The sequence below is a fragment of the Amblyomma mixtum genome, chromosome 1 (genome assembly GCF_055824585.1).
Source record: "Amblyomma mixtum isolate Tamu chromosome 1, ASM5582458v1, whole genome shotgun sequence".
Classification (NCBI taxonomy): domain Eukaryota; kingdom Metazoa; phylum Arthropoda; class Arachnida; order Ixodida; family Ixodidae; genus Amblyomma; species Amblyomma mixtum.
Genome location: NC_143012.1, coordinates 293,617,461 through 293,645,157, shown reverse-complemented (window position 1 = coordinate 293,645,157; position 27,697 = coordinate 293,617,461). Strand labels below are relative to the sequence as shown.

At 48.3% G+C, this 27,697-nt stretch overlaps 2 protein-coding genes across 2 annotated transcripts; both read right to left on the bottom strand.

Annotated features, from left to right (window-relative positions):
• Nucleotides 1-887: 887 nt before the first annotated feature.
• Nucleotides 888-8,982, bottom strand: LOC149372081 (uncharacterized). The gene is made up of 8 exons (XM_089585702.1): nucleotides 8,516-8,982; nucleotides 7,160-7,463; nucleotides 4,299-4,611; nucleotides 3,400-3,572; nucleotides 2,603-2,712; nucleotides 2,026-2,052; nucleotides 1,056-1,121; nucleotides 888-999 (listed from the first exon to the last, which is right to left on the bottom strand). Exons 1-8 carry the CDS (start codon nucleotides 8,724-8,726, stop codon nucleotides 956-958), a joined length of 1,248 nt encoding a protein of 415 aa, XP_089441828.1. The 5' UTR covers nucleotides 8,727-8,982; the 3' UTR covers nucleotides 888-955.
• Nucleotides 8,983-12,722: 3,740 nt separating this feature from the next.
• On the bottom strand, nucleotides 12,723-25,806 carry LOC149372080 (solute carrier family 23 member 2-like). Its single transcript, XM_089585694.1, has 10 exons — nucleotides 25,757-25,806; nucleotides 25,628-25,715; nucleotides 24,985-25,125; nucleotides 24,237-24,394; nucleotides 22,642-22,771; nucleotides 21,118-21,299; nucleotides 19,066-19,180; nucleotides 14,832-15,105; nucleotides 14,105-14,200; nucleotides 12,723-13,148 (listed from the first exon to the last, which is right to left on the bottom strand). Exons 1-10 carry the CDS (start codon nucleotides 25,804-25,806, stop codon nucleotides 12,940-12,942), a joined length of 1,443 nt encoding a protein of 480 aa, XP_089441820.1. The 3' UTR covers nucleotides 12,723-12,939.
• Between the last annotated feature and the right edge of the window lie 1,891 nt (nucleotides 25,807-27,697).

Genomic DNA, 27,697 nt, shown 5'->3' with positions numbered 1-27,697 from the left:
TCACGTAGCTCGCGGTTAGCGGGCGACTGGGAGAGATTTTAACCTCGATGCGGGTCGCTCGGGCGTGCCCTCGGCGCTATGGAATAGAGCAAATTTTATTGTTGATGCGCGCCGCCCGACACAAGCAAAGAGCTCGTTGTTTGTATCGTTAGTTTCTCAGTTGGCTGAAAAGATTTCGGAACGTTGCGTGACTTGACCTGTAAGAGCTTTTTTTTTTCTACGAATGAGTATCAGGAGCCTTACAAAGTCATGTAGCTCTGAACAGCCTTCTCTATTCTTTTCTTTGCTCACCTGAGCTTTATTTATGACGGGCATTCTGGAGCTTTAGGTAAGGGTTCGCGGTCAATATTATTCATTCCTTTAAAATGTCCTGATAACCACTACGCAGTAATAGCTGTGTATGTTTTCGCATGCGAAACAAAGCGTTTAGGAATGCATATAAACTTTGAGTGCGAAGCGTGATCTGAGAAACAGTGGCAACAAGACACGATCATCGTTGAAGGTTGAGCAAAAAAGGCTAAGCGAAGTTTTATTTTACCGCTTCTTTCCGTATACACGTACGGAGCGTTTCATACCGCAGAGTGAACGTCAGATGGCATTGAATTGCGGACATGGTACTTGCCCCAGGCCCAGGAAGAGAATTCACGTTTAAAACATGCTCGAAATACGCTGCAGCTCTTAAAGGCTGCTGTAAAAGCCGCAAAGCTCTCCAATGGGACCGGGCGTACACTATGTCTGGCTGCGTACAGTGCCCAGCCGTGTGCAGTAGCCAGATGTAAAGAGTTTCCATTTGAGCACTGTCCAACTTATGCAACTGATATGCAGTGTACACGACAAGCAATCCGTTGTGTATACACTACTCTGCATTGGCTACATCAAATTTAAAGTCTAAGGACGGTCTTTATTTCCTTCTGAACGGCGGTCCTTAGGCCAGGAGGTAAGCACTGCGCCTTCTTCAAGGGACGCTTTGTTTGAGGATAGCAGATTCCGTGACGTTTTCTGGAAAAAGTAGCACCATCAGAGGAGTGAACTGTGCTCTTAGACAAACGTCTTACCTGCCTCCGGCATAGCTTGCGTGGCCATAAACTTTCCTCTGATGCTGGAAGTATTCCACGTGGCGGCTGTTGTAAGAGGAAGTACCATTAATCAGTCTGCACATTGAACTGAAGATGCAAAAACCTCTCATTTCGCGCCTTTCACTACGGACAACGGCATGCACAGTGTAGGGTTAAACAGCGGCGGATGTCCTATATGCCTCATCAAACGTCTTAACAGTGTAGTCGAATGTCGCGAGGTTCCATTTTTAAGGTTGGCTAGGCGTTGTTTCCTCATCGTGAGAAACGTGTAGCTCACGGTTTAACTCCATACTCACTGCGTAGCTGGCGCGCCAACATTGTCTACTGCAATTACGTGCTCAAGAGGCATAATTGACGAACGGGAGCACGATAATGGCAGCATCTGGCTAAGCCCTTAACCAGTTATTGATCCGTCGAAGGAGAGTGATGTGCAGCGAGTAAAGAGAATATACGGCGGTACTGACTAAGTTACTGAAAGCCCTTTCAGGTTATTGGCGGCCAGGTTGTAGTTAGTGACATTATTGGGTTTTCTCCGGTTTCACTGAGAGAACTTTCTTTTTTCACCTGTGGTGGCGCAGGGTGTGACCAGATCATTACAGGCTTGCTTACAGATCATTTTACAGACTAGGTCACATTTCGCGATCTAATAATCGTTATCCTGAGGCAGTCGCTCTGAAAGGCCGCTACGCCTACAACTTGCGGCCTGATACCGCTTTTGCTGCGGTTAAATAGTAGGCTGCCAACTCTTCGACAATAACAGGCCATAAAAACGGTGATTAACTAATGTTTCCGCTGGATACTTATTTGATTGACTCTCCGCGAGCTTCGAAGTGTTTTCATGGCCAAAGCCGTTTTACTGCAGCGGTAGCAGAGTGCTTCGCTTAACATGTTGCATGCATTTTAACCGAACTGGTTGATAGGCATGTGGAAGTTGGTCATGGATGCTTACCCCAGTTAACTAGATCCACGAAAGTATCTGAAACCACGGTGACACAAGGAACTCTTTAGCGGCTGAGATGAAAAAGAACATTTGAGAATATGATATCACGTAACAAAAAATATTCAGGTCATTGCAGTACCCCCGCGGAAGCCGACTCGAATATACCTTTGATTTGCAGAAGGTGAAATCGTAAATAGCTCTCTCTGCATCCCTCCAAGATCACTCACCATGAAGCGTTTAGAGACGCCCTAACTAAACACCACACTAACGCTCATTGTGCTAAGTCACAACACCACCGGCATCTAAGCCAAGTCTAGCCATTTTACTCTACATTTCATTGGAAATATCTGCTTTTAGGGCACTGGTTAGAACTCCAATCCTTTACCACAGCGCTGAGCAGATTCTTGCATTAATTAATGCAGACCCCAGGAATGTGGTCATAAAATCAAGAGAAAGGGTGCATGCTTCGGCAGGTGTACGGCGGAAAAAACTGCCGTCGTTTATTATGTCTCATTTCTTTTCACAACGCACGAGGGCGTGACCGCATGTACTCGAAAGCGACAGCAGCGTAAACTCCTAAGCTCACCTTCCCTGAATGCGTAGATCATGAAAGCGGCGAACAGGGACATAATCGCCATGGAGATCATGCTGATTTTGGCACAGCACCACCGAGAGCACAAGGGCGTCGCAAGAGGCCTGCACACAAGAAGTAGGATGTTTCTCGCAGCCTCTTATGCGGCTATGAAAAGAAAGGCCTAATGGGCCTGTTTGGTTTCTCTTGCTCTATGATCCGTCTCACTTAAAGAGTGTGAATGCGTGGAAGGTGCAGCTGGGGAAAGCTAAGTGGGGAGATAGGCCACACAACCTTCTGCACGCATGCAGTAATGCTTTGTGGTTAACTAAGATGTCGACTTATCATGGCCAGCAGCACGAAAGCTAAGCCAGCGTCCAAAGATCAAGAGATCAAGGCTAGCTGTAACTTTTGCAACGTAACGTCGATTAAATTACGCAATGTACGGATTCCGATCAGAAGGGAATGTTTTCGTTATAAAACGTTAGATTGGTATTTAATTTTGAATGTTAGGTATATTCAGTTTTGCTCTCTGTTTGTGTGTCCCCAAGACTGGGGAGCTGTTCAGTGCGCACTGTTAAACTGGACCAGAGATGCGTACCGAGCCCAAGCCTTACAAGTCGCCTTATCCTGCTACCCCAATGTCCTTTCCTGTGATTTTTTGTGGACCTGCGGGCAAAAATTGCACTGTTGGGACATGAGCCAAGCTCTACCTCATAGCGACGTAAGATTTTTCGTTTTCAAAAAAAAAAAAAACAGAAACCTATTCGATGCAAAAATGAGAGTAAAACTGTCGTTCCCGCAACACTCACGGGATGGCGTGCTGGCGCTGGTGGTGGTGCATCATTTGCGCCGGCCTGTTCAACCGCGGTGCCTCGGCATTCAGCGGCAGCGTAGAGCCAGCCATCGGCGCTTCGTCACGCGACACGGGGTTGGCAAAGTGCTCGGGGCGTACTGGAGCCTCTGGAATTTCCACCCTCAGAACCTGCAGTGTGTTGTAAGTAAGCCTGTGTGACTGAAGTTGTGATTTCTCTTTTGATTCTCAACTTATTAATGTTTTGTGACGTAACGAAGGGTGGAAGGAGGGAACGGAAGCGCTGCCTGCGTTGATCGCTTTTGATGTTTTCAAGCGGAACTTTTACCCTCTTCTCTTTCCATGCAATCACACGAAGGTCGAAGCTGACGTTTCATTAGTAGCGCAACCTTGCACCCCAGAGGTCGATGAGTTGAGTGCTCTGATTACGACCACGTCTCTACCCCTGCAGCTCAATATGTATTTGGTATAGAGTCTTTTGATGCTCTCCTGCTGCGTGATTGACATTGCTCGTATCATTCACTTTAGCGAGACAGAGAGAGGACCAGGGTGTCAAATCGTATTCCTCGCGAAAATAGCAAAGAACTTCTCCGACCTGTCGCACTTGTTGGGAGCTCATCATTCCTAATGCGCCACTGTCGCGAGGGCTCTTAAGGTATTCCGAGTTCCCGCAAATTTTGATAAGATCACTGTAATCACATCTGGCGCTCCACCTGCGCTTAACGAAGTAAGAAGAAGCAATTCAGATGTCGCGTAGCAGGTGCAAACGAGCTCACTTTACATAAGCGTTAGTCAAACGTCACAGGGCGTCGAAGCCCGAAGTGAACTTTTCCTGTAAATCCCTTCCTGGTGAACATGTTTCGAGAGTGGCCCGCTCGGAAACCGTAAAGGCGTTACCTGAACAGAACACTGGCTGGCTGCTCGTGGTGCAGGTTGCACCACGACCGCTTCCGGGGGTGGTTCGTCTTGTGCCATGTCGACTTCGTAGGGAAACACAGAATCTGGCACGGGTGGAGTGAAGGCGCCCGGGGAAGGAACGTCGGGCAGCTCAGCCGGCGACGCTACGGACAGCTCTGAGGCGATGTGGGTCGCACTCCCCACGTCCAGCGCCATCTCGGTCGGAGGAAGCGGCAGCACCTCGGGGGCGACCGCACTCGGCGTTTCGCTCGAGACTAGAGAACTGGGCCGAGGTGGGCTTTCATCGAGGTGCCTTTGGATTAAGAAAAGGGGGGTAACAAAGTGTTACCATCACGTAAAGCATTCGGCTTCTCAGCCACACCTGGCGTATACTGAAGTTGTATTTCTATTAGAGTAACACATTACATATTAGGTAACACATTTCAATACTGGAAGATAATTAGATATTTATAACGATTGCTCAGCTACCATAGTCCGCCATAAAGTCAGCAAAAAAATTCCAATAAGAAAGGGTGTAAGGCAGGAAGAAATGATCGCGTCAATACTGTTCACCGCCTGTTTATAGGAGGTATTCTGAGGCCTGGATTGGAAACAGTTGGGGATAAGAATTAATGTAGAATAACATAGGAATAATGGAAATACCTCAGCAATGCCTTGCTAAGTCGCTCAGGAGATTAACTGCGAAGCATGATCAATTAGTTAGACAGGCAGAGCAGAACAGCGGGCTCTAAAATTAATATGCAGAAAACCAAAGTAATGTTCAACACTCTGCAAGGTGAGCAGAGAGAGAGAGAGAAATGGACGGAAAGGCAGGGAGGTTAACCAGGCGAAAGGAGCAGCAGTTTACAATTGGTTGCGAGATGCTAGAAGTGGTAAGGGAATATGTTTATTTAGGGCAGGTAGTGACCGCCGATCCGGATCATGAGAGGGAAGTAACTAGAAAAATCAAAATGGGGAGGAGCGCATATGGCAGGTTCTCTTAAATAAATGGCAGTTTACCAGTATTCATTAAGAGGTAAATAGGTAACAGTGTTATCATGCTGGTAATCACGTATGGAACAGGAATGAGGAGGCCAACGAAAAGGACGGAGCTTAAACTGAGAGCAGTACATCGAGCAATGGCATAAACTGAGGACAGCACAGCGAGCAATGGCAATGAAAATGATAGGTGTAACGTTAAGAGACCAGAAGCGGGGAGAGTGGGCGAGAGAACAAACGCAGGTTTATGACATCCCAGTCAAAATCAGGAAGCAGAAGAAGAAAGGGTATGGGCAAAGCATGTAAAGCGAAGGTAAGATAACCGTTGGTCTTTAAGTCTAACGGACTGGATTCCAAGAAAAAGCAAGCGTAGCAATGGTCTCCAGAGAGTCAGGTGGGCGAATGAGAATAAGAAGTTTGCAGAGATAAGGTAGCCGCAGATGTCAGAGGACAGGGTTAACTGTAGAGATACAGGGGAAACTTTTGTCCTGCAATGGGCGTAGTTACGATGATGGTCATTAAGATGATAATTGCAATTATGAAGTAACCACTTGTTATTTATCGATTCCGCCATACGAAACTCAGCAAGCCTGGTCGTTCCGTATTTGTAAAGCATCGAAGAGAAAACTATATCATGCATACTTTCGCATACGGCGGTTGATGAATTTTTGAATTTCGTAAAAAGTTATAGGTCAAACATAGACAACAACAAGGAGGCGGCACACATACACAAGCGCTAGTGTATGTGCGCCGTCTCCCTGTAGATATCTACTGTTTCTGCTATAACTTTTTACGAAGTCATTATACACAAACCCGCCCAAAAAGAAGTATTAATGACTAACTTTCGCTGGTAATCGCACTTCCCTGTGACTAACTTTTGCTGGTAATTGCACTTCCCTGCAGTTTTTTAAAATTTGCACAGCTTACAGTTACAGCGTCAGTACAGTTTATTGTGTATTTCATTCCCTTTTCTGCTGCAAAAAAAGCACTCGAAGACACCACTCGACATACAACAAAATATCCTCTTCACTTCACTCAATACCGCTGATATTGAGCGGGTCCGAGATTTTCGAAGACACTAGCATAAAAGTGCTTGTTTATATGGGCGAGCCAGTGTCTTATCACATGATTTCTGCACGTCGCATATAGGGCACACAATAAATACGGGCGGAACAGTCCCTCTTGGGCTTGAGTTTTTCTTCCTGATACCGGCCACACATTTTCCTGGCGGTACATGAGTCAGCCATTGCCTTTGGCAGCAGAAGCAGAAAAGAGGCATAGCTAAAGCTTGGTTTGGTTTGGTTTGGTTTTATGGGGTTTAACGTCCCAAAGCGACTAAGGCTATGAGAGACGCCGTAGTGGAGGGCTCCGGAAATTTCGACCACCTGGGGTTCTTTAACGTGCACTGACATCGCACAGCACACGGGCCTCTAGAATTTCTCCTCCAAAGAAATTCTAGCCGCCGCGGTCGGGATCGAACCCGCGTCTTTCGGGACAGCAGCCGAGCACCATAACCGCTGAGCCACCGCGGCGGCCATTGCTAAAGCATCAAGCTCAGTACAGCAAGCTGCTGGGAGAATTTGTCGTGCCGCTTTAGAAGAGCTTAGTACAAAAAAAAAGGGTGAAGAAGACAGGTATCAACCTGTACAAGCACCTTCCAACGTCCATGTCTCTGCTCTTCTTCGTGTCTTTTTGTGCGGTACGTTTTTTTTTTTTCTAAAAATCCACTAAGCGCTCTTAGAAAGCATACACTCGGTCTTCGTGACTAAAGGGAAACGTGAAAAAAATGGGTTCTCGCCAAATGCATCTGCTCCTTCGAACCCGCGGTCGGACGACCACTGGGAGGAGCAGGGAGTACGCACGAGGTCTCGTTGACGAGGTTCTCGGCGAGCAGCTTGAGGCTGCTGGCAAAGCCCGTTCGGGCATCGTGTGCCACGGGTCCTTCCCGGCCTCCGCGCACGCGTTCGCTGGAGCCACGCAGCGACTCGGTCGCCGCGCTGCGGAACAGGACAGGGCGGCGCTCCAGGGACTTGGTCGGCGACGGGAGCCCCACGCCCGCGTCGCCGCCCACCAGCAGCAGCGAGCTGCGGCAGCTCTTCTTCTCGGGCACAGCGCGGCTGCTCGACCTCTGCAGCACGACGCCTCTCCTGCCCTCTGACGGCAGCTCTGTCCAAGAGGCGTCGAGAACAATAGCCAGCAACGTCATACTCCTTTCTGGACATGTTCGCCACAAACTGTGCGCACGGTAATGAAGAAGCGAACATGAAGCTTCTGGGGGTGTAGCTGCGATGATCTTTTACATGCACAACTGATACATTAATAGGTGCTTAAAACGTCTCACATATACCGTTACCCTCTGAGATCAGAATGCACAGGTTTTGTCTGCGCAGTTACAAAAATGCGGCTACTCTCCTACGAAGTCCCATGTCATTTCGCTTGGCAATGGCAGCAAAAATCATATATGTAGTGTTTACAACACACTGGAGACCATACTGAATATTCTGAATCTTGTCTATTTAACCGGGCATTTTTAATGTTTAGTGCCTCGCAGTGTACCAATTTTCTAATACGCCCGTTTTAACGGCATCTTGGGAAGATGTGACTGGAGCAAGCAGCTGGAGATATGCAAAGACTAACAAGTTCACGAAACTATGTGACCTGCACAGTATGGTTGGCGCTTAATGTAAGCACTTTTCTGTGTAAGTCATGACAACGCTCTTATAAGGCACGTCATCGCGCAGCGCTTCGAATTACCTGCGACCGCTTGGGGCTATTTCAAGTACGCCAGAATGCATGTTCCAAGACTTTTTTTTATTTTGCCTCCTCAGAAACACGTCTAACAATGTGAAGACTGAATCTTGCGGTCTTTATATGGAGCCACTGAGCCGCGATGTCATGACTCTAGCACAGTATTTATGCAGGTCCTTCTACAGTTCGCGAACTGGTCTTTCCCCGTTTGCTTACTGCCTCGCGGAAGCTTCAGTTGTGCAATGTAGCACCAAAGATAAATACGGTTCATGAGCACTTTTGTGGCGGACCTGTGGCAAATATAAACACCATCTTAGTTTTTGCGGCTCCTTACTATCTCTTTTAAGACATTTGTTTTTGGATGGTCCTTCACTCGTAATCTAATTGGTTAGTATAAATTTCAGAACACTGGGTTCATCCTTCACTGTCGAAACGACCCCGGATGAACAAAGAAGAAAGGAGCCGCTCACCGGACACTTCGGTCTGAGTCGTGAAGCCCGAAGACGTGCAGCCGCTCACGGCATCCATCGATGTGCCCTCTAATCGCCGAGTCTCGAAGGTGAGCGGTCCGTCGACCCGCGCTGACGACCCATCTTCGTTCGGCGCCTTCGCAGCCAATGCATCCTTCAGCACTGTGACAGCTTCTCCAGCGCCCGGTGTTGCCTCGCAGCCGCTCTGCATCTTTCTCACGCGTGCGATGCTCTCATCTGGCAAGTTTGGGTACCCTTTTCTCCCCCTCGGCCGGAACAAGCCTAGCTCCCCAGCCACCGGGTAGCAGTAAATCGTGGATGGTCAGTGGCAGGCAGAAATGCCTCGTTACTCACGGCGGCTACATGGGCCAAGGCGGTAAACATCTCATCCTTCCTCCTTTTCCTCTGCTTTAGGCCATCGAAGCATCCGCGGCCGCTCCAGCGTGCAAGCTTCCGTCATCTTCTTCGCTGCCCAGCAACGGCCGCAGATTTGGTCTCTGGTCCTCCGTCCAGCTAGGACTGATTCTTCTTGCACGCATCCCAAAGTTTTACCACCAATCTGATTCATTTGATGCGGTAACCGTAATCAGTTGTCCCCCTTTCGCTGTAAACCAGCCCGTTTGTGCGGCGTTGTGCAGCTCTTGAGTGCAGCGGAAAGCTGCAGAGAGAGAGACAGAGATTTAGTGAGAGGAAAGGCGGAGAGGTCTGCTGGTCAAGCGTGGCCCTATAGTCTGCTATTCTACACGGGCAGGAAGAGGGGGGAGGGGGGGAGGTGAGAGAAGAGAGATAATAGAAGTAGAGTGCTAATAGGAGGTGATGATGTCATTATACTGAGAGTTCCATGGAGTTACCCGGACAATGCAGATGTGCACGTACACACTGCCTTGCGCTCACCTGTCATGTTGTAGATTCAGATGCGTAGCACAAGCTGCCCATATCCCGCGCTCATGCACATGCACATCACTATGGCTTGAGTAAAACACGTTTTTGGGCAAGTTCGTAACATTCTTGATTCATTTTGCAGCGAAGAAGCGTGTGTGTGTGCTTCTTCGCTGCAAAATGATTCATCACTATGGCTTCTATATGCGCACACCTCTTTGCACGCACACGTATCCACATGCAGCTTTCGCAGTGTTAAAGATGTGGTCTACGTATACATCTTCAGAGGCGGTCTTCAGTCACATAGACGTGTCCCGGCGTACACACGTAAGTGCATGCGTGTTCCGCTGTGTTAATATTGTAGGCTATGCACACCACACTAAAATGTTTAAGAGACGAGTACCGACACGCTCGTGTCAGATACAAACTTCAGAACAGCCTTCATCGCGAAGCAGCCATCGTTAACATTCTCCCAGATACCTGAGGGAGTTTTCATTTCTGCATTGGTTCACTAAACATAGCACAGCCCCGCAGAACAGAGCAACTTTTTTCTGAGAAGTTTTTGTGCCTTCCTTGCTTACGACAAAACTCGCTGTGTCTTACAAGTTAGTGAAGCAGCATGTTTATCTATCTGTCCGCTTGGATACTTGATGAGGTGAATTATTTTCACCAACCCCACAGCAATGATTTCGGTTTTGCTGGGTGAAGTGCGTTCACACACGTGTAGTGAGCGCCGCATCATGAATGGCGTATCCTCGCCCTTCTGTTCATTTCAGTAGGCTAGACACTTCCGTGCGTAGTATCAACTATACATAAACAAGTATCCCAGTTTTCTGGTATGTATTTTGTAGCGACACAAACATTCAAAAGTAATAATTCTGCTAACAATCACAATATGCCTGTTTTTCAATATTTGCGTAAATAAAACACATTTCTCAGGAGAAAAAAAAAGATTTTCGACACCACGTTAACAGGTATTCTCAAACTGCATTGTTAGCAAGATTATTCCGATCGGTGGAAAATAGGAATATTCAAGACGACACCAAGGTCAAAACTAGTGAAAGAGAAATACCGGTCGTCGTCGTCATCACCCTGAAGCCAGCCTGAACCCACTGCAGGACAAAGACGACCTCTAATACTACTGTTGCTCAAAATCATACAGAGGGAAAAGGGCTCTGCGGTTATTCGTCTACCATGGGCAGCGCAGGAATGCCGCAAAGTGGACGCTTCGTGTTTTAGTTGTCTAGTGCTTGGTATCAAACATGTATTCAATCGTAACAATACGACTGTTTTCCAAGCAAACATCCAAATATGCTTTGCTAATTTCCATGCGAGCCGAGTAGCAGGCATTCATTTGATTCATGTTTATTAAACAAGTGAAGGACTAACTAACAACAAAATTGAACCTGCGCGCGATGAGAACATCACGGCGAGGCTGTGACTGCGCAACGGAATACGAGTTTCGACCCTGTTGTAATTCACGATGAACGTCGAGGTCGGCGCCCAGACACTGTGAGGAAGGGACGCTTCGAAGACTTCTTGACGTAAGAACAAAAAAAACGTTTATTTATATTATTGACAAGAGGATCAAAGAGAGCGTGGAGATGTGTCTTCAGAAAAGTCTACATCACGAGACCACACAGGTCCGCACATCCCACGAGTCCATCACGAGTCCACCACCATGCGTCTGGCGCTGGTCCTATAAAGCGATGAGTCTCCCCAGTCTCCCTGGGAATACCTAGGACCAAGTCGGCTCGTCCACATACTGTTGGTCGAGGAGGATGCAGACTTCTCCTTGGCGCGCGTTTTGTGTCAAAACGTTTGCCCCTGCTTCCGCACTGATGGCGAGTTCCTGCCGATTCACATTTGTTGTCACGTCGGTGCACGTTCACTATACTGCGACGCCACCGTGAGTGCGATGCCTATGTGGCGAACGGCGAGGCGCTGCACCGGCGAATGGCGTCTCATGGTCAACTGCAGGCCCATAACGGCCCTAACACTGACCAAGCCAAATACGCAGTGTCCGCTTCGCATCATTCCCGCGGTAGCGCTATTTAAATGGCACTAAAGAGGAACACTAATTCAGACTACACTTGCAGGTTAGGGTCACCTGATTCCCAGTATATCATTTTTACTGACAACAACGCTTTTATAAGTCAGAAAGTTGCGTAAAAGCGAGGTACATGTGACGCCGCCATTCGTGCAGCGGCGACGAATGACATTCGTAAGCTATCTGCAGGAACGATATTTCACCGTCTCGATGGCAATTACCGTCGAAATACTAGGAAAGCAGCACTGCGAGCATAGGTGACAGTGCGAAAGGTCTCGTAATTAAAACAGAGCGAAACAGACAACGGAGAGGAAGGTTAGTCGCAAACATGAGCGCTGAATCTTTCGCCTCGCATCCTGTGCACTTAAACTGCATGTAGCGGTTTTGTGCAGCAAGTTCCGAACCGCCAGCTATCAACGGCATTCACGCTCTCTCTCCTGGCTATGCGGCCAGTGAAACGGTTTCGTACTAACTTAGATGTCGAATCGGCTACTCTGTGCAGGCTGCGGACGGAGAACAAGATATTTTTATTATCTACACTTGGCGTTGCAGTATAGTAAATCAGTTAATTCCCAGTTTTGTGGATATGTCTTCTCCATCAAATGCTTCTCCATAGCATGTGACTAAACCATGCCAGATTCGTGTCTGCGTTTGAGTGTATAGGTGAGCTATGGGTCGTTTACTTTCCCAGGTCAGCGCCTTTCGGAGGTCAACAACATCAGGAGTGCTGTCTCCCCGAAGTTTCGTCACGCGTCTCGAGACCAACTGGAGGCAATTGCTTGTACGCAAAATACGCCGGCCGATGTGCGCAGCACTCTACATAATAGGTGGACACCAAGAGGTCGCCGTGAGTGCTTGATTGATTTCCTAATTAAAAAAGCAACAGGAGGGGACAAAGCTCCGCCTTAAGGGTATGACGCGACAGCTCTAGTGGGTTAACGCCCATTTTTGCGAATTTGGCTCAATTTACACTTTGCATTCGTTGATCCCTGGGAATCCTCATACCACTCCTGGCGCAGTGGTGCAGCGGTTAAGCGTTGTTTCTGCGATGGCAGGTGCTGCCATCGGCGAGGCTTGTGCGACCCACTTTGCTCCTCTGCCACCTGCCATGATGGTCAGCTTACAATCCGGTGTGCAGGTTGCGATGACGCCACAAGGTCACGTGACCTACACTCTAAACAGAAATACACCTGAATGGGAGTGAAAAGGAAGTAAACTTGTCCTCTGGCGCACAAGAGGGAGTGCGCTAGAGGACAGCTTACTTACTCCTTCCTGTTTAGAGTGCAGGTTTGCGTTCCTATGGTGCTTCTCCGGGGATTTTTCGTTCACAACGCCGACACCGACGCTAGCGACGCCGGATTTTCAACAAAACAGGAGCCTTAACGCCACTGCGTTAATGAGAGTAGCCCGAGGTGACACAAGCAAAATAGGTATACGCTTGTAACAATAAGTATTTTTTCTTTTCTTTTTGTTGCAATGGGTGGCCTGGGGATCATCACTCGTCCTCGAGGTAGCTGACGTGCGGCTCTCGCTCGGGCATGACAGGAAGCCTTCGCAGCACGGGGAACCTCCTGAGTACCTTCTCGAAGCACGGCACGCTGTAGAACTGCCAATGGCGGAGCGGGTCGTTGGCGACCATGGTGCGCGCGCCAGCCTCGCTGAAACACTCGCGCAGCTTAAGGATGCCCCGCTCGTCTTCCGTGCCTGCACAGGGGTGTGTGGACACTGGTGTGAGCATATGTCTTGGAAATGGGATTCCATATGATGACAAAAACTTGCAGGCGCACATTTACAGAACGCTGCATGCAACTGTTGCATGAATTCATTCCCTAATGATCTTCTACAGAAGCCAATGTATTTCTAGCGACGCTCATTTTACCTTCGCGCTCAACTTCTTACTGTTTCTCCAAGCTTACCAGGATAATGATTTATGCAGATACCTCGGCGACCTTGTGTGCAGCGTACGCCACACCTGTCCACGTCTTACGCGTACGCTTATAAAGGCACAGATGGTTTTTACTGCTGTTATGTTGGTAAACTCTATAATGTATCCGTTTTTGTATTAAAAATACAGCTGCTTGGACTCAAGCGGAGCGTATTCTGGAGCCGAGATGGAGAGAAATTGCAGCGAGGGTTGGTATGCGTACTGTACAATTAGTGGGCATCGACACCACAGCCAGCTTTCAGGCTGCGTAGTGCATGCCTTTATTTTCCCCTTCAACATGTGCTGCGCGAGGAACTCAGTGCACTCACAAGTTTTAGCATGTTATGCGCGTTTCACGCGATACGTTAGTGCCATTCTCGCGCAGTGAGCCACTTCCATTCTCGCGCAGTGAGTGGCAGGTGTGCGTCAGCTGTTGTCGAATCAAGGAAGCGTGTCGCGGAAGCCCGCCACGCTGTGCTAAAGCCATGCACCATACGTGGCAGCGGAAGGTCTGTGTTTTAGAGTTCATGCTCTTAAGCGCCCCACGAGTCTGACAGTTACACTATTAGTTTTTCTTAGGGCCAGGGGTTCGGTGGACACCCTTTGAAAAATCATGTGTGTTTGTGAATGCGTGTGTGTTGCGTATGCTTGATGTCACCTTTCACCTTTTTTTTTCCGTCTTTTTCGCCCACACGATTTCTGTTCTTGTTCAAGTGAAGAGAATGCGGACGCCCACCTGGAATTGTGTGATCCAGGAGGCACCCCACGAAGCCTCCGATTAAAGATCCCGTCGAGAAGAAGGCGTAGATCACCCTGTCTATCACTTTGACCTCTGAAAGATTAAATAGAATTGCTAGATTAAAAAGGGGATTAAAAAGGGGCACATCAAAGCATCAGCAGGAATTTACTGTTAACGTTTTGATCAAACAGAGTTTATTTTTAAGGATAAGCAAAATACGCTCCGGCTCTACAAGAAAGGGAACACGGCAGTTGGACGCAGCCAATGACCGAGGTCCAACTATGAGAACAAACCACGTATGTTTGTGTTTTCTGGATAGTTCCCTCGAGTACACATAAACCTCCCACTAGGTTTACAGTTGCAGTGAAGTACGTTGCCATAATATGTCGTGACGGAAAACTTGTACACACCAGCTGAATAAAGCGAATGTTATTGAAGTGGATCGGTACATGGACGCCCTTGACTACGCGCTCACTGCTGTTAGCGCGGGGGGGTAACATGCCCCAAAGTAGGGCGAGAAGTCGCAAATAACTCTAATTGCCTTATGACACTGGCGTTCGCCACATGTTTACCTTGAAGGCATCTATCGTCATTTGCTTTTTCGCTCATGGTAAGGCAATGTATCGGGCAAGTGAAGTATACGGACGCATATATAGGGCAGAAAAACGGGACGCGCTGTGTGGGCAGCTCTGCTGCATTAGCAGAAACAGCGAGGAGCACTTGCGGGTCATGGTGAACTCGCTGGGAGGTCCGACGTGCAAGGGAATGACGATTCCCAGGGTGAGCGAGACGCCCACGATGAAGACGTTCCTCGAGGAGGTCAGGTCCACGTAGCGCAGCTGTGCGAGGCCGACGCCCGCGATGGTGGCCAGCAGCACGAGCAGCAGTCCGCCCAGGATGGGCGCCGGGACGCTCAGCACCACGACGCTCGCCTTGGTCATCAGTCCGAACAGGACCATCATCCCAGCGGCTACTTGGACCACCCGCAAGCTGGCACACTGCGCATGCGCGCGTGGGGCAGGGGATGGGGTTGTTATCCGTGTGCTTCACATAAGTATACAGTCATGACGTTTCATGGTGAAGCTGATTGCCCTACTCAGCCACTAGCTAATTGTCTGTGACGGCACAGTCATGTGACATTCTGTTAAAAATAAAATGTTTTTCTGTACCAGCTGCAAAGCTGTGATCCGAAATCTGGTACTAAACAGCGGTCAAATTTCCGAGATCAACAAAGCAAGGCACGGCTCCTAGAGGTACAGTGTCAAAAGTATACAGCGCAAGGTGTATGCTTCTGAGTCCTGCCGCGCGGCTGCTCTCGAATACTCAGGGACCCTAATCCCATGGAGGCGGGAGGGACTCTAGTCCTCAACCCTGTCAAGCTTATGACTGTCAAATGTACATAAGAGCCCCGCTACACGGCTTCGAAGCAAGCTCCTTGGGCTCTATAATTTTTGACAAAGACCGTACCTAGTTTTAACAGCGACCGCGTTTGTCTCGTCTGTTCTTTCGTATTTGTGCACTGTTTGGTCTTAACATTTCAAACTAATTCGCCCATCGATTTGTATTGTTCACCCTGGGGCAATTGTCAATACGTTCACAGCATGCAAACGTTATACCATGCGCGTCTTGAGACACGCCGGTGCCCAGAAAACCTTCGCATAGAGTAACCTTTATGGGATTACTTTTGAAAAGCAGTGAAGAATTCTCACTTAGAGACGTTCCTGGTGTTTTCAGATGTTCCTAGCTTGCCATTAGTGCATGAGTGCAATAGTAGCAAGGTGGCATCGCGGTCTTTGCACCGGGAGACCCACTGTTTGTCTCCCTCCCCAATTCCGGAATGAGAAAGGTACAAGAGACTCTGCGTACCGCCCGGCGACTATTGAAGCAAACCGACAACATAAGATGACCGCAAGATGGTCTAGTTTGCTTATTTAAAACATTTTAAGCAATTCGTGTGGCGTACGACAGTGCAGCACAGCGGTGAAACGTTAATCAGCTGTGAATGGAACAATAAGTAAATGTTGTCACGGGAGTAGGGGGCCGAGCTTTGTATTTTTGAAACTGTAGGAATATGAGTCCCGGTCATATACACGCAAATAACAGCAGAACACTTCATTTGCATTCAGCTGGCTCCGAGCACGCAACTGCATTCAAATTAAGGAGTATTTCAAGCTCGACCAGATGGAAGCATGTAGCTTTTCCTCACGATCCGCTCAGTCCTTTGTGTGCCAATTCTATCCCAAAGACCAAAGCATTTGCAGTGGAAGCTTTCAAGTTCCATATTACACAATCTGTAGACTCGGAAACAGCGGCGGCCTAAATGATGCTCTCCTTGACTCTCAAGAGTTGTGAAATTCATACAGCAAGACAGCCATGCTCATGAAAAGAGTGGAATACAGAACTATAATTGCTTGAACACCTGCTCCGACCCATGTGCAAGAAAAATGCTCAGAACGGCTGGCACCTTGGTGACAGCCAGGAGGCCGATGTTGATGTCTTGGATGCCGCAGAGGACGCCCGAGCCGAAGCACGCAGCTAGCAGGCAGCCGATGCCTTCCATAAAGACACCGCGGTTGATGGCACGAGGAGGCGGTGGTGGCAGACCGGAGATCACGGCGTACGCGTAGTAGTCGCACACAGTCTCCATCATGTTCATGATGCTCACGAACACCGTGGTCACGGCGCATTCCCAGGAGAGCGTCGGAGTACCCCACTGGACTGCACCGAGGCACGAGAAGGAACGAGGCAAGGTGACAGATCGTCAATTCCGCCTTGTTCACAACATGTGGCACCCTCTAGGCAGTGCACGAAAATTCGTCTCCTCTCAGAAAAGCAGCTAAAACCAACCGCACGTGGATGGCGCAAGCATGGTACGCTTCTATGAGGCGCCAGCTGCGCATGGCAATTACGAGGCAGGCTGAAGCTCGACAGCTGCTGCCATCTGTCGCTTGCATCTCTCACCAGCAAGAACTGCTCTGCTCACTATAGTCGGGTACAACTCAAGAACGAAGCGGTAAATGGCCCTTAAAGGAAGCCCTCCCGCCTATGGTACCGACCAAGCCTGGAGACGCAGTGGGTAATCCCGTTAGGCCTGCTAGCATGGTACCTATCCCACGCGGGATTCCTCACGGCTTAATCGGATCAACCGCGGGGCGATGAAAATCGGTAGACGCCATTGGCTGGAGGCCTTCTTTGAGGGGTATCTGACGCTTAGTTCTTGAGTTGTATCTGACTATAGGACCTGGCGGTTAGATTTGAACCAGTGGTGCTAGGGAGAGCGCAGAGGAGAAGAGGCACGCATGCGCGGAGTGGCCGAGTGAAGAAGGCGCTCAGACTCGCACGCAACCTCACTCTGATTCGGTCAAGCTCATGTGAACTTTGTGTCATTCCAAATGATATCTGCTAAGTACGCTAGCCATCGCACACGAACGCTCACCTGTTTCCTTCCTGCATCTTTTTCTTGCGCAGTAGGATCATAAGGTGTTCGTGCTAAATAGGACATCGAAGAAGGAAAGAAGACCAACTGTGCAGACTACTTCCTCTTTTCGATGTGTTCGCAGGCATGTTTCGTTTGCGAGAGCCCAAACATAATAGGAATAATCAGGCGCTGCCAGAAATAAGGCTCCATTTTTGATGCACAATGACAGTGATGTAAGGGTGCGGACTGGCGAATTTCATCAAATTTCAAATAAACTATTCGTTTCGAAGTAAAGACAGATTCCAGTGTGTAATTGCATTCTGTCCGTGTTTGTGCCCTATCCTATTTTTCGCACTTCCTTCCCTTCAGTATCCGTGACCGACTGGCCCGGCCTTTACTGCCTAAAATATGCAAGTATACTATTTTACGCAGTGGAGCAATACATGAGATCCTGATTAAACGCGCCGAAAAATCTTGTCAGATGCGCTCGGGGCTATCGTAAAACTGAACACACCATATCTCTTTTCTGCTGCGCGAGTGAGTTTACGATTTAAGCATGTTTCACCTGGTTGCGCTGTGGAGGGCTCATATATGCACTTGCGTATTTTGTGCATGGAAGCCGAAGGGAAACAAACAGGCTTATTAATATCCGGATGGCAGCACCAGTACATTGACGCTCCATATTATTTGTTACGCCCAGCAACCTATCGTGCGCATCACGCCAGATGACGCCAGTCCTTTTTCTGCAGCACTATCACGAAAGCCGCACATAAGACTCCGTTTCAACTGCTGGATTTGTTGTTACCATGCAAGGAACACTTCTCCTGTTATTTCTTTTCTCCATTCCTCCGATTCTGTCGCTTTCAGTTGGTATCACCACTTATTGCCGTCTTCGCTCATCATACCCAACTCAGAAAAGAGTTTGAGCGCAATTTTTTCATATATTGTAAAATTTCACTACAACAATCAATATATCCACAGGTCTCCCGTTGGGAGGCTTGCATTTTTTTTTCCTAATAATCTTTTTGGTATCGTCAAAACAGTTCCCCATTGTTCTGCCGTGGCAGTCTTAACTGCTCGATACGAGCGATGGAAACCCTATAAAAGGAAGGTTTTACTACATATCAGAAGAATTGACAATTACCTTCAACATTTCTGTACTAGCATCTACAGTTCTACAATTTTCAAAACTTGCGTCCAAGAATTTTGAACATGATTCCGCCAGTGGCACATGACTGCTAGCTTGCATAAGGCGCTTGCTTCGAACACATTGATGGCCAACATTTTGTGCGCAGGCTGCTAGATTCTTCGCGACTCACACGGATGCGGAACCCGGAACCACGTGGCGTTTCCTATGGCGCTGGCTATGAGGTCCGTGCGGCCGGCGTGGTCCTCCGGGAAGACGTTTTCTACCGTCAGGACATGGCAGGTCAGCCACACGATCAATACGGTGATGAAGATCTGCGCAAAAATGGTACGCAATGTCCACACCAAATATTCTAGGTCTCGGGCACCTTCTGTTGTAGTCCATGAAGCTCACCGGTACGATGGATAGGAAGGTGATGCCGTCGTTCAGCTTCTTCACAACCGCCAGTTCCGAAGCTGGACGGCAGGGCGTCAGGTATTGCGACAAGAGTGTGATGAGCGCTGCGGTGCTGCGGAGAGATGGAAATGCCTCACTTCGTAACGAGTACATACATAGTTAAGGAAACCCACCGCTGCTGGTGTATTAGGTTTTTTCCAGTTTACAAGAATTACGGAAGGAGAGATACAAGGTTGTGTTGTATCTTATGTAAAGGGTGACCGCTTAAGATAGTTGTTGATGCGTGCTAAGTTTCGGTGGTAGTGAAGCTAGGGATAGATAGCGAATAAGCACATTACTGATAACACCAGAGCCTCGCATCATAGTGCACCACCTTCAGCAGGTCAGCTTATTCCGGAAAAACTGATTTTTGGAGTGGGTAAATTGAGTGCGCTGGCTAGAATCGCTAGTGGTTTACAGCTGCATGCCCCGCGCTGGCTAGAGTCGCTAGTGGTTTAGAGCTTCGTCCCTCTCAACCACTTAAAAAATCTTTAAAAAAATTGAAATCTGTGAACGCTATATTGGCGATTTTCCCGACTTGGATGGCAGCGCCGGTATTGATCCAAAATGGCGGCACTACGGATAATCCTTCTGGGGTAAATCCACCTAGAAGGACGCTTGTTCAAAAATTTCGCGGCAAACTAGTGCTTGTTCGTCGACACCGGCAGACTGATGTGCGCCAAACAGTTCCGCTTCTCGAACTGTGTAAAGCATGAAATGATCCGGTCTGAAAGAGGCGGGCTGGACACATGACGCGCTTTTGATAGGATTTCAAATCTATGACGTTGGCGATGAAAACTCTAGCACAACGGTCAAATGACCAACCTAGGTGCGCAATGTTTCTCATTAAGCATTACAGGCAAGCAAGACCCTGTGTTTGTCATGGGGCTTGTGCAGAAAACAAGCTGGAAAATTCGCCAATCAATGCCGATTTTGTTCTAACTGATTAGCTGCACTCTTTAGCCCTTTGTTGCTCATAAACTTTAATATCTACGTGCTCCTTTAAATATGGACATGAATTTCTAAATAAACTTAAGAAGAACTGCAGATTGGACGAGTTGGTAACAATTGATGATATGGTTCGACAGCGCAAACAATCAGGACAGAGCAAAGAGAAGGGACACAGAAGCGCCGTTCTGTGTGTCCCTTCTCTTGAGCGCCCACTCAGAGCCGGCGGGGGACGAAGAGCGCGGTGACGAGGAATGGAGAGGGTAGTGGCCAGAAGGGAAGCGCATCTAGAGTGTGGAGACGGAGAAGAAGAAGTGCCGAGAAAGACGTGGAGAGGAGGCATTTAAAGGAGAGCAGTGAACCGGCCGCCAGGTGCGTGGGTTCCGCAAAGGTATGGCCGCTAACACAACCGGTTTGATCACCGCATGCATGACGCGTGGACACGTCCACACGACGCGCCACGCTGTGATTGGTCGAATGGATACGCTACCCGACCTCAGCCCGCCGCACTCGGCAGGCTGAGCAGCAGTGACTTTGAAGGTAGCGGTAACAGCTCCCTTGGGATTGCACGATTCAGCGCAACCGGAATGGGACCGCTCAAAAAATATGTTGGAAGCGGCAAACGGAAAGCGCAGAAGAAACGCAACGTTGAATAGCAGCGGCCGCATCAATCGCATTGATCGTCTGTCACTTTTTATTCCGCTGGGCGTACTTTTCTCTGCCTCTGTAGCATTCTTTATGTGCCCACGCCTAAGATCTAATTTCAATGCCCACACAACTAAAAACGCATGCACTATAAACAAAAACGCGCTCACGCACGCACACAAATATTGCATGCTTATGCGCACCCAATGCGGTTGCTTGTGTGTGTGCAGGTGTCTGTGAAGCAACACATGTTCGCACACAGGAATCCACACCGACCATTAAGATTGTACTGTCCAAATAGGCACTGGAACGAAAGTGACCTTGTGGTTGGGCTGCAGTGAGTATTGCCGTTAAAGTAGCGTCGGCTTGTTAGAGCGTGGAACAGTCTAATCAGGTTATCTAATCTCATTTGCTCACATGACGGAGATGGTCCAGCAGGTCCTGGCGGACTCCGTCGCCGCCGATATGCTCGAGAGGCCAATAAGCGCGATGGCGGGCGTCATGGTGAGCGGGGTGACCCAGCGCTGGAACACCCCCACGAAGCCCACCGCGCCCATGACCAGCTCCGTGGCTGCTCCCACCGCTATGCTGCCCTGCACCTGCGCACACATGCGACGGTCTGCTAGCTACTCCGGGAGTGAGTCGCGAAGGCACTCCCAATAGTGATATTGGATGAATTGGTAGTGGACGGTGCTGTGTCCTCTTTTATTTCTGCCCACGTCTATTGCACTGTAACTGTGGCACGCCAATATGCCTGTTCATCACGTGTAGCCATCTTCTGCACCGGTGCGGAGAGGAATAATGTACATCAGCTCGCGCGTTAGTTCATGTGTCGAATAATTAATTTTAAACAGCGGAGAGATTTCAATTAATAAAGGAATAACCCTTCACTGCGGAAGAGGCTTGTTTAATTATGCAGGGCGTCCAGGAACCAAACTGCATTTGTACTAGGTGTTAGTGAGAGTTAGTGTATATTTTAAAAGAAAAATATAGCCCCAGCCACGCATGATCTATCTCGGCAGTCAAATTTTGTTTATTATTCACGTAGGATAATATACGTAACAGAAGGAAAGAGTGGACAATAAACATGGACGAATGAATAAATAAGAAGGCACAAAATCTGAAACATAAAACTACAACAGGAACCATAACGAAATACGACAATCCCAACAGAAAAACAAAAACCGTATTGCATCCGGTCTTGGTATGGGAAAACAATCATGCAATACAAAACGTAGCTTTCTGACAAACTGCTTAAGGTACAATACTTCTTCACAGTTGGTGGTGTGCTGACAAGTATGTGTGCGCTATATTTAAATGATTGTCATCTGCGATTTTTGAGTATGCAGTGCTTTCAGCTCCCTTAGTTGGCTCGGCGAGGTGACCTTGGCGCCAAACCAAATGGACAACATGGAGGTGAACCTAAACGAACCTTGGCGAAACTTCCCGTTGCCCCTTGAAGACTATGTGCTGCGCTGCCGCTGAAGTAGCGCATGCGACAACAAGAGCGTCAAATTACATATTTTAACGAGCATGCGCGGGCCGCGCAGTTCATCGCAGCGTCGGATTGAAAAAATAGGCGCGTCGCAGCCAAGGCATTCACCCAAACGTTGCTGCAACAATAGATGCCATTCTGCATAAAAATAAAGTGGTTAAGCAGCCAAAAGGAAAAGTAAGGGGAGCAATATTTCTATTGCCAATAAATCAACTTATTGTCGCCTGTATTTATGTTAACAGTATCTGTAAATCGCGGCAGATCGTTTTCACAATTTATGGCAGGAATGGGATCGTAAATGTGGAATGAGGCCCGAAATCACCTCGTAACTAGATGGACTGAAAATACTATGCAGACTTGATCTGTCGATATGTCAGCGGCTGCGGCTACAAGTATGTGAACGTCAGTTAGCGTTAATGATGTATCGATAAGCAGGAGTGGATTACGTTGAGAATTCTCGACATCCAAATTTCGTCGTCGGGTGTGCTGTTCTCTGGGCACGGGCTGAAGTCAAACTTCAACTCCGCTAGGGCGGGCGAAGCGAGACCCAGGGCACCGCTCTGGACCACAGGGAGCCTGCAAGAAGCATCAGTTAAACAGGTGATAGATCTTCTGGGTAATACAATTATACTGGGGTGAACCAGCTACCTACCAGCTCACCGGCGGCCAACTGCCACCCACTGTGAGGATTTGGGCTCAAGACGCCCAAAAGTATAACAGTCCGCTGCGCCCTTTCAGAGTGCTGCGCTATCTGCGCTTTTATAACGTTTCTGGTGAGTGGGGTCTGCAGTTACAAGACTCTAATACATGTAGGCATTGCAAACGTGGCCTAAAAAAACCACTTCTAATCGTTCCATGCTGCCACTGCCATTTCATCATCATCATAAGCCTAAATACTCCTAAAGCTTCTGAATAGACTTTAAAACCGATAAGCCTACCTGAGCACCTATCAAGGAACTTGAACATGTCCATGACAGGTCAAAAGCCTCTAACATTGACCTCCAATTTACTTTTCCCTGCGCCAGTTGCGGTGACTTCATTTCCACAAACCCCCCAATCTCACCCTCGAACCTGAATCTTAGACCTCCCTCCGCAATGCCTCCTGTGTGAATTTACTCCACTACACTAACAGACCGACGGTTATGCTCCCATCGCATTACATACTGTGCCCATGCCCATTCCTTGTTGATTTCAGCTAGGATCTCCTTAAATCGCATTTGCTGCCCTACCCCCTCAAACATATTCCTCTCTCTTACACACCTACCATTTTCCCTTCCGTTGCCATGTGATTATTGTAAAATAACTCCATGACGTATGTCTTAACCAGCGCAGGTTTCATCAGCACTTACCAGATGGCACAAGATGCTCTATCTTGTGACATTGTCTGTCAGTAAGTATAGGTTGGGATTTTTGACTGGTGAAGTACTGAATAATTTAATAGTCATTGACGTAACTTGGTCACCTCTTACAATTCGACGCTCATAACTACGCAGGGTTCTTTACCGGCGTGAGCATGCTCTTTCTGGTCGAGGAAATACCTTAGAAAACTGTACAACATCGTCCCCCCTTCCCACTTTCCATATGGATGCATTTAATCATAGGGCTCTCCTATATAACGAGAAAATTGACCCATTCTCAAAAGTGAGCACTCCAAGCTCCCCAGCATTAATACCGTGCTCGGCAGCTGCGTCATTCCTACCCACCTATGGGTGATACGGGTGATATCGTCTCGTGGTAGCACAAGAAGCGGCATGGGCACTTTGGTTACGTTTGGAAAAGAAGGTGCCTTGCTGCTGAGGCCCTACTGCCCACCTCTGTGGATACCATTCTCTTCAGCCTCAAGTGAACAATGAAGATTTCGGCTGCGACATGCCACGTCGGCGATAGCGCTGGTTATTCTGGTTATAAAGCACCCTTCCCTCACCCTCTACATCATTCACATATCACCCCGTAAAAAACGGTCTCGGGACATGAATCGCGATGACACCATTCCTAACAAGGGATTCCTCGACGGGCAAGCAATCAGCGCGTAGAGGTCTACCTGACGCCGACGGTGGTCTGGAGAAGTGTGCCGATGCCCGAGACGAAGGAGGCGGAGCCCACGAGCCGCCCGATGGCCGGGTTGGCCTCGTCCGTGCACAGGAACTTGGACAGGAGCTTGGGCTGGAGCGCCGTCATGCCTTGCACCGTCACGAAGTGCTGCGCGAAAAGAAGGCACGTGCAAATAGTGTGCGAGACGGTGAGTAGACGACCACCATCATTCAGGTTGGTCTTTGCGCCCGCACAGAGCTAAACGGTTCTAATTTCGCGGTGAGAGCTCTACATTGACAAAGTTATGACTAATCGTTGTTCAACGTCGCTTTAAAAAATCTCCAGGCAGAGAGGGCTGGACTACGATTGTGGGCTTTACAAAACGAGGATTGTAAATGTCCACTCTTCTAATCGTGCATGCGGAAAATCACTATGGATACAGCGACACGCTAAAAAAATCACGATGTACGTGGTAATAGATTTCCACGATACGCCGTTAAGAAAAGTATGCGTGCAATGTTTCAACGCCGCCTATTGGGTCTTCGGCTGTCAGCACTGCTACACAAGGAAGAACTGGGTGTCGGGATGGCGAATACTCCAGTAGTAGTAGTAGTAGTAGTAGTAGTAGTAGTAGTAGTAGTAGTACATAGAGATCGTGCTGGTAGTAGGCGGCACGTAAAAGCCTGAATATAACGCTTCTAATGTGTGTAAAATTCGGCCAACGCTAGGGTGTTTGATGTAAAAATTCGCAGGCTTACCTGCAGGCTCAGAATAAAGGTCAAAATGAGAATGGGCTGTTCGTGGATTTCATAAAACGTGGCCAGCTTCTTTCGCTTTCTCTTGTGAGCCTGCTCCCTTTCGAAGTGCAGCATCGCTGGAAGCCGCGGCCGGAGTTTGCCCTGTTGAGAGAAGCCCGGTGTTTTTGAGGCTTCCTGAATGCTGCCTGGAACGTCGAAGACGTCCCACCACAGAAGTGCCGTGCTTTGCAATCATTACTCCACTTGATGACCACACTATGAACACGCTTCTTTCCACTCCTAACACGCTGGGAACTAGATACTTAAGTAACAAAGCGCAAATGGGACAGTCGCCAGTTTTAGCGTCTATATAGGAAAGCCCACAGTCTTAAACACCCCGAGCAGGCATCACGACATCACTCTAGACAGCTTTGCCTGAGCAACCATAAAATTGTGGCATGTCAATTGTAAATGTCACCGTCCCGTGTCCCTGCCATCAGGACATTGCCGTTATTCTCCGCAGGGGCAAAAGCATAATTTAAATTTGGCGCCGTGTAGAATAGGGGACAGTTCACAAGGGCGGTAGCAGGTGGCGGAAGATCCGCGACGCAAAGTTTTCGAAGGAGCCACACAGATGCCGCCACAGGCGCACTTGGCTGCTTACCAGAACACGGAAGCGATTTCTTGATGAAGTTGGCCCGAGGTTTTCCTGCGAGATAGGCGTTATTAATGAATCAGTCGGGCGGAGTCGACTGTGCCACGGCTGCGAGCTCAAAATGTATGCATCAGTCGCCTCACCTCTTGAAGGTTCCGGGGCGGCGTTCCACTTTTGTACTCTGTCATTTCCTGAAACGAAACAAAGCGCCGGCAGCGAAAGTTCACTTGTTGAGGCAGCAGCTTCTTTCCTTGCTCGAATATTTGAGCTGTGAGTGTACCTTGCTGTGACTGTATCTCTTAACATTGTATTGGGCCGTACAGTTAGCTGCAGATAGTCTCATTTCTTTCGCTGTATTCTTTTTCTTTTGATATCAGTACTTAATGCCATAGGAGGGGGCGTGTCAAACCGACGCCGCATTTCTTCAATGAATGTTCTACCGCTGTCAAGAGTTATCTGATTGTAGCATTGGCGTATGACGGCGGACGACAATCAGCGATTTAATTTTTTTTACTTACATGCCGCAGTGGATCACTGGCAAGTTGCACTCAGCGGCCGCCTTCTGCCTGTAGCCGCGGGTTAGACCGCGGCCATGTTACGATGGAGGCGAAAAGCAGAAACGCCCGCGTAGGTGGGAAGGTAACTAGGTAGTTTCTTTTATTAAAAGATTAGAAATGGTCAAAAGCAAGATAAGCCGTCCGCAGAAACTGCGCCTATTTCCTTATCTGACGGCGGTGAAAATAAAGGGACAGCGAGTGTGATGGACAGTACGTCATGTAAGCAGAAAGAATAGTAACAAGGATAGCAAAGAGAACTGTTTACATCCATGAACAGGGTTTGTATTCACATACAAGGCGCGCAGACAAATAAGATAGAAACTGAAAATAACTACTCGAGTAAAGGTGTCCTATCCAGTTCTAGAATGTGCGTGGCAGTCTGCTGTAGTTGTTGCTGTGTTGTTACGTAGTGCACTTGTTACACACTGTGTGCACCTGTCACAAATGTAAATAACTACAGTGAACTGCCTTCTACTCATAGCAGCTGCGATGTCTTCGTGCGAGGTAAAAAAACAGTTAGTGGTACACTTCAAAAAAGAGTAATCAGCAGCATCGTGCCCAAAGCCCACAATTTAACTTTGGAGCGTGACAATCTGCTAACTAATCAGTCAATTAATCAGCCTATCTTTCCAAATCTTACGTCAGAGTGAGATGCATAAGGTGGCACCGATGTGTGTCTCATCGATCACGGCATCGCTGTTGTAGCGGGCCTACTTTGAAATTTGAAAGTCTTGACCTTGATTTCCACATTGTGATCTCTAGCCTAGATGCATACGTTGCTAAAGCGCCCCTTTTAATTCGCTAATTTGATCAAAGCCGATGGCAGCCGCATACTCTTGGCAAAGCAACAACGAAGGCTCTGAACAGCTGAAGCTGCCACTCACGTTGTAAAGAACGCCTAACATCTCAGCCACGGTGCTACTGTCTTTCCTTCGAATACTGGACAATGTGCCCCTATTGGCTCATTATAACGCGATGTAGCCTTCTATACGGAAGGACACACACGAGAACGCAATAAAAATCACGACGAAATCTCAGTTCATGCCCTCTCCTAGACGTATAAATTGCTTATCACTGAGCCTACAACGCCGAGACTGTCTTACCATTTTGCGGCTTCCAGCTGACCGGTCTGCAACACAGAGAGACGTGAAGGCCGGAGGCACGATCAGTTCTTCTTCTTCGTCTGTTCCCAGCACGCGGACGCACGCCTTTCTTGTTTGGCGCCTTCTTCTTCTTTTATTATAGTTCACGCATTTTCTTAACCTGTTCTGCTTAAGATCACCGACATATACTATCCTTATAGCTAGATCACAACTGTTGCCATCCTCGTTGCTGCTAACAATCTGTTAACAACAAGCTGGAAATTTTTATTTTATGCCTCCTTGGTTGAGAAGTTCATTTTTGTTGAAGCTACTTTTCTTAATGGTAATGCAAGGGCAGCTCTCACCGTTAAGTCATATATATACCGGGTGTTTCACCGAAGATGTTGAATTTTGGCCTTCGGCGCTGTGGTGCGAAAAAT

Bases quoted from the DNA above. Each gene is read 5' to 3' on its own strand.
- LOC149372081 (XM_089585702.1), bottom strand. From the start codon at position 8,726: ATGCAGAGCGGCTGCGAGGCAACACCGGGCGCTGGAGAAGCTGTCACA. The intron at 2,053-2,602 runs GTGAGCTTAGGA...CCGTGGTTTCAG, and splicing joins GATCTACGCATTCAGGGAAG to ATACTTTCGTGGATCTAGTT. The intron at 1,122-2,025 runs GTAAGCATCCAT...CTCTTACAACAG, and splicing joins CGTGGATCTAGTTAACTGGG to CCGCCACGTGGAATACTTCC.
- LOC149372080 (XM_089585694.1), bottom strand. From the start codon at position 25,806: ATGACAGAGTACAAAAGTGGAACGCCGCCCCGGAACCTTCAAGAGGTG. The intron at 24,395-24,984 runs GTAAGCCTGCGA...CTTTTCGCGCAG, and splicing joins CCTTTATTCTGAGCCTGCAG to CACTTCGTGACGGTGCAAGG. The intron at 13,149-14,104 runs GTGGGCGTCCGC...ACCCCTGTGCAG, and splicing joins CCTGGATCACACAATTCCAG to GCACGGAAGACGAGCGGGGC.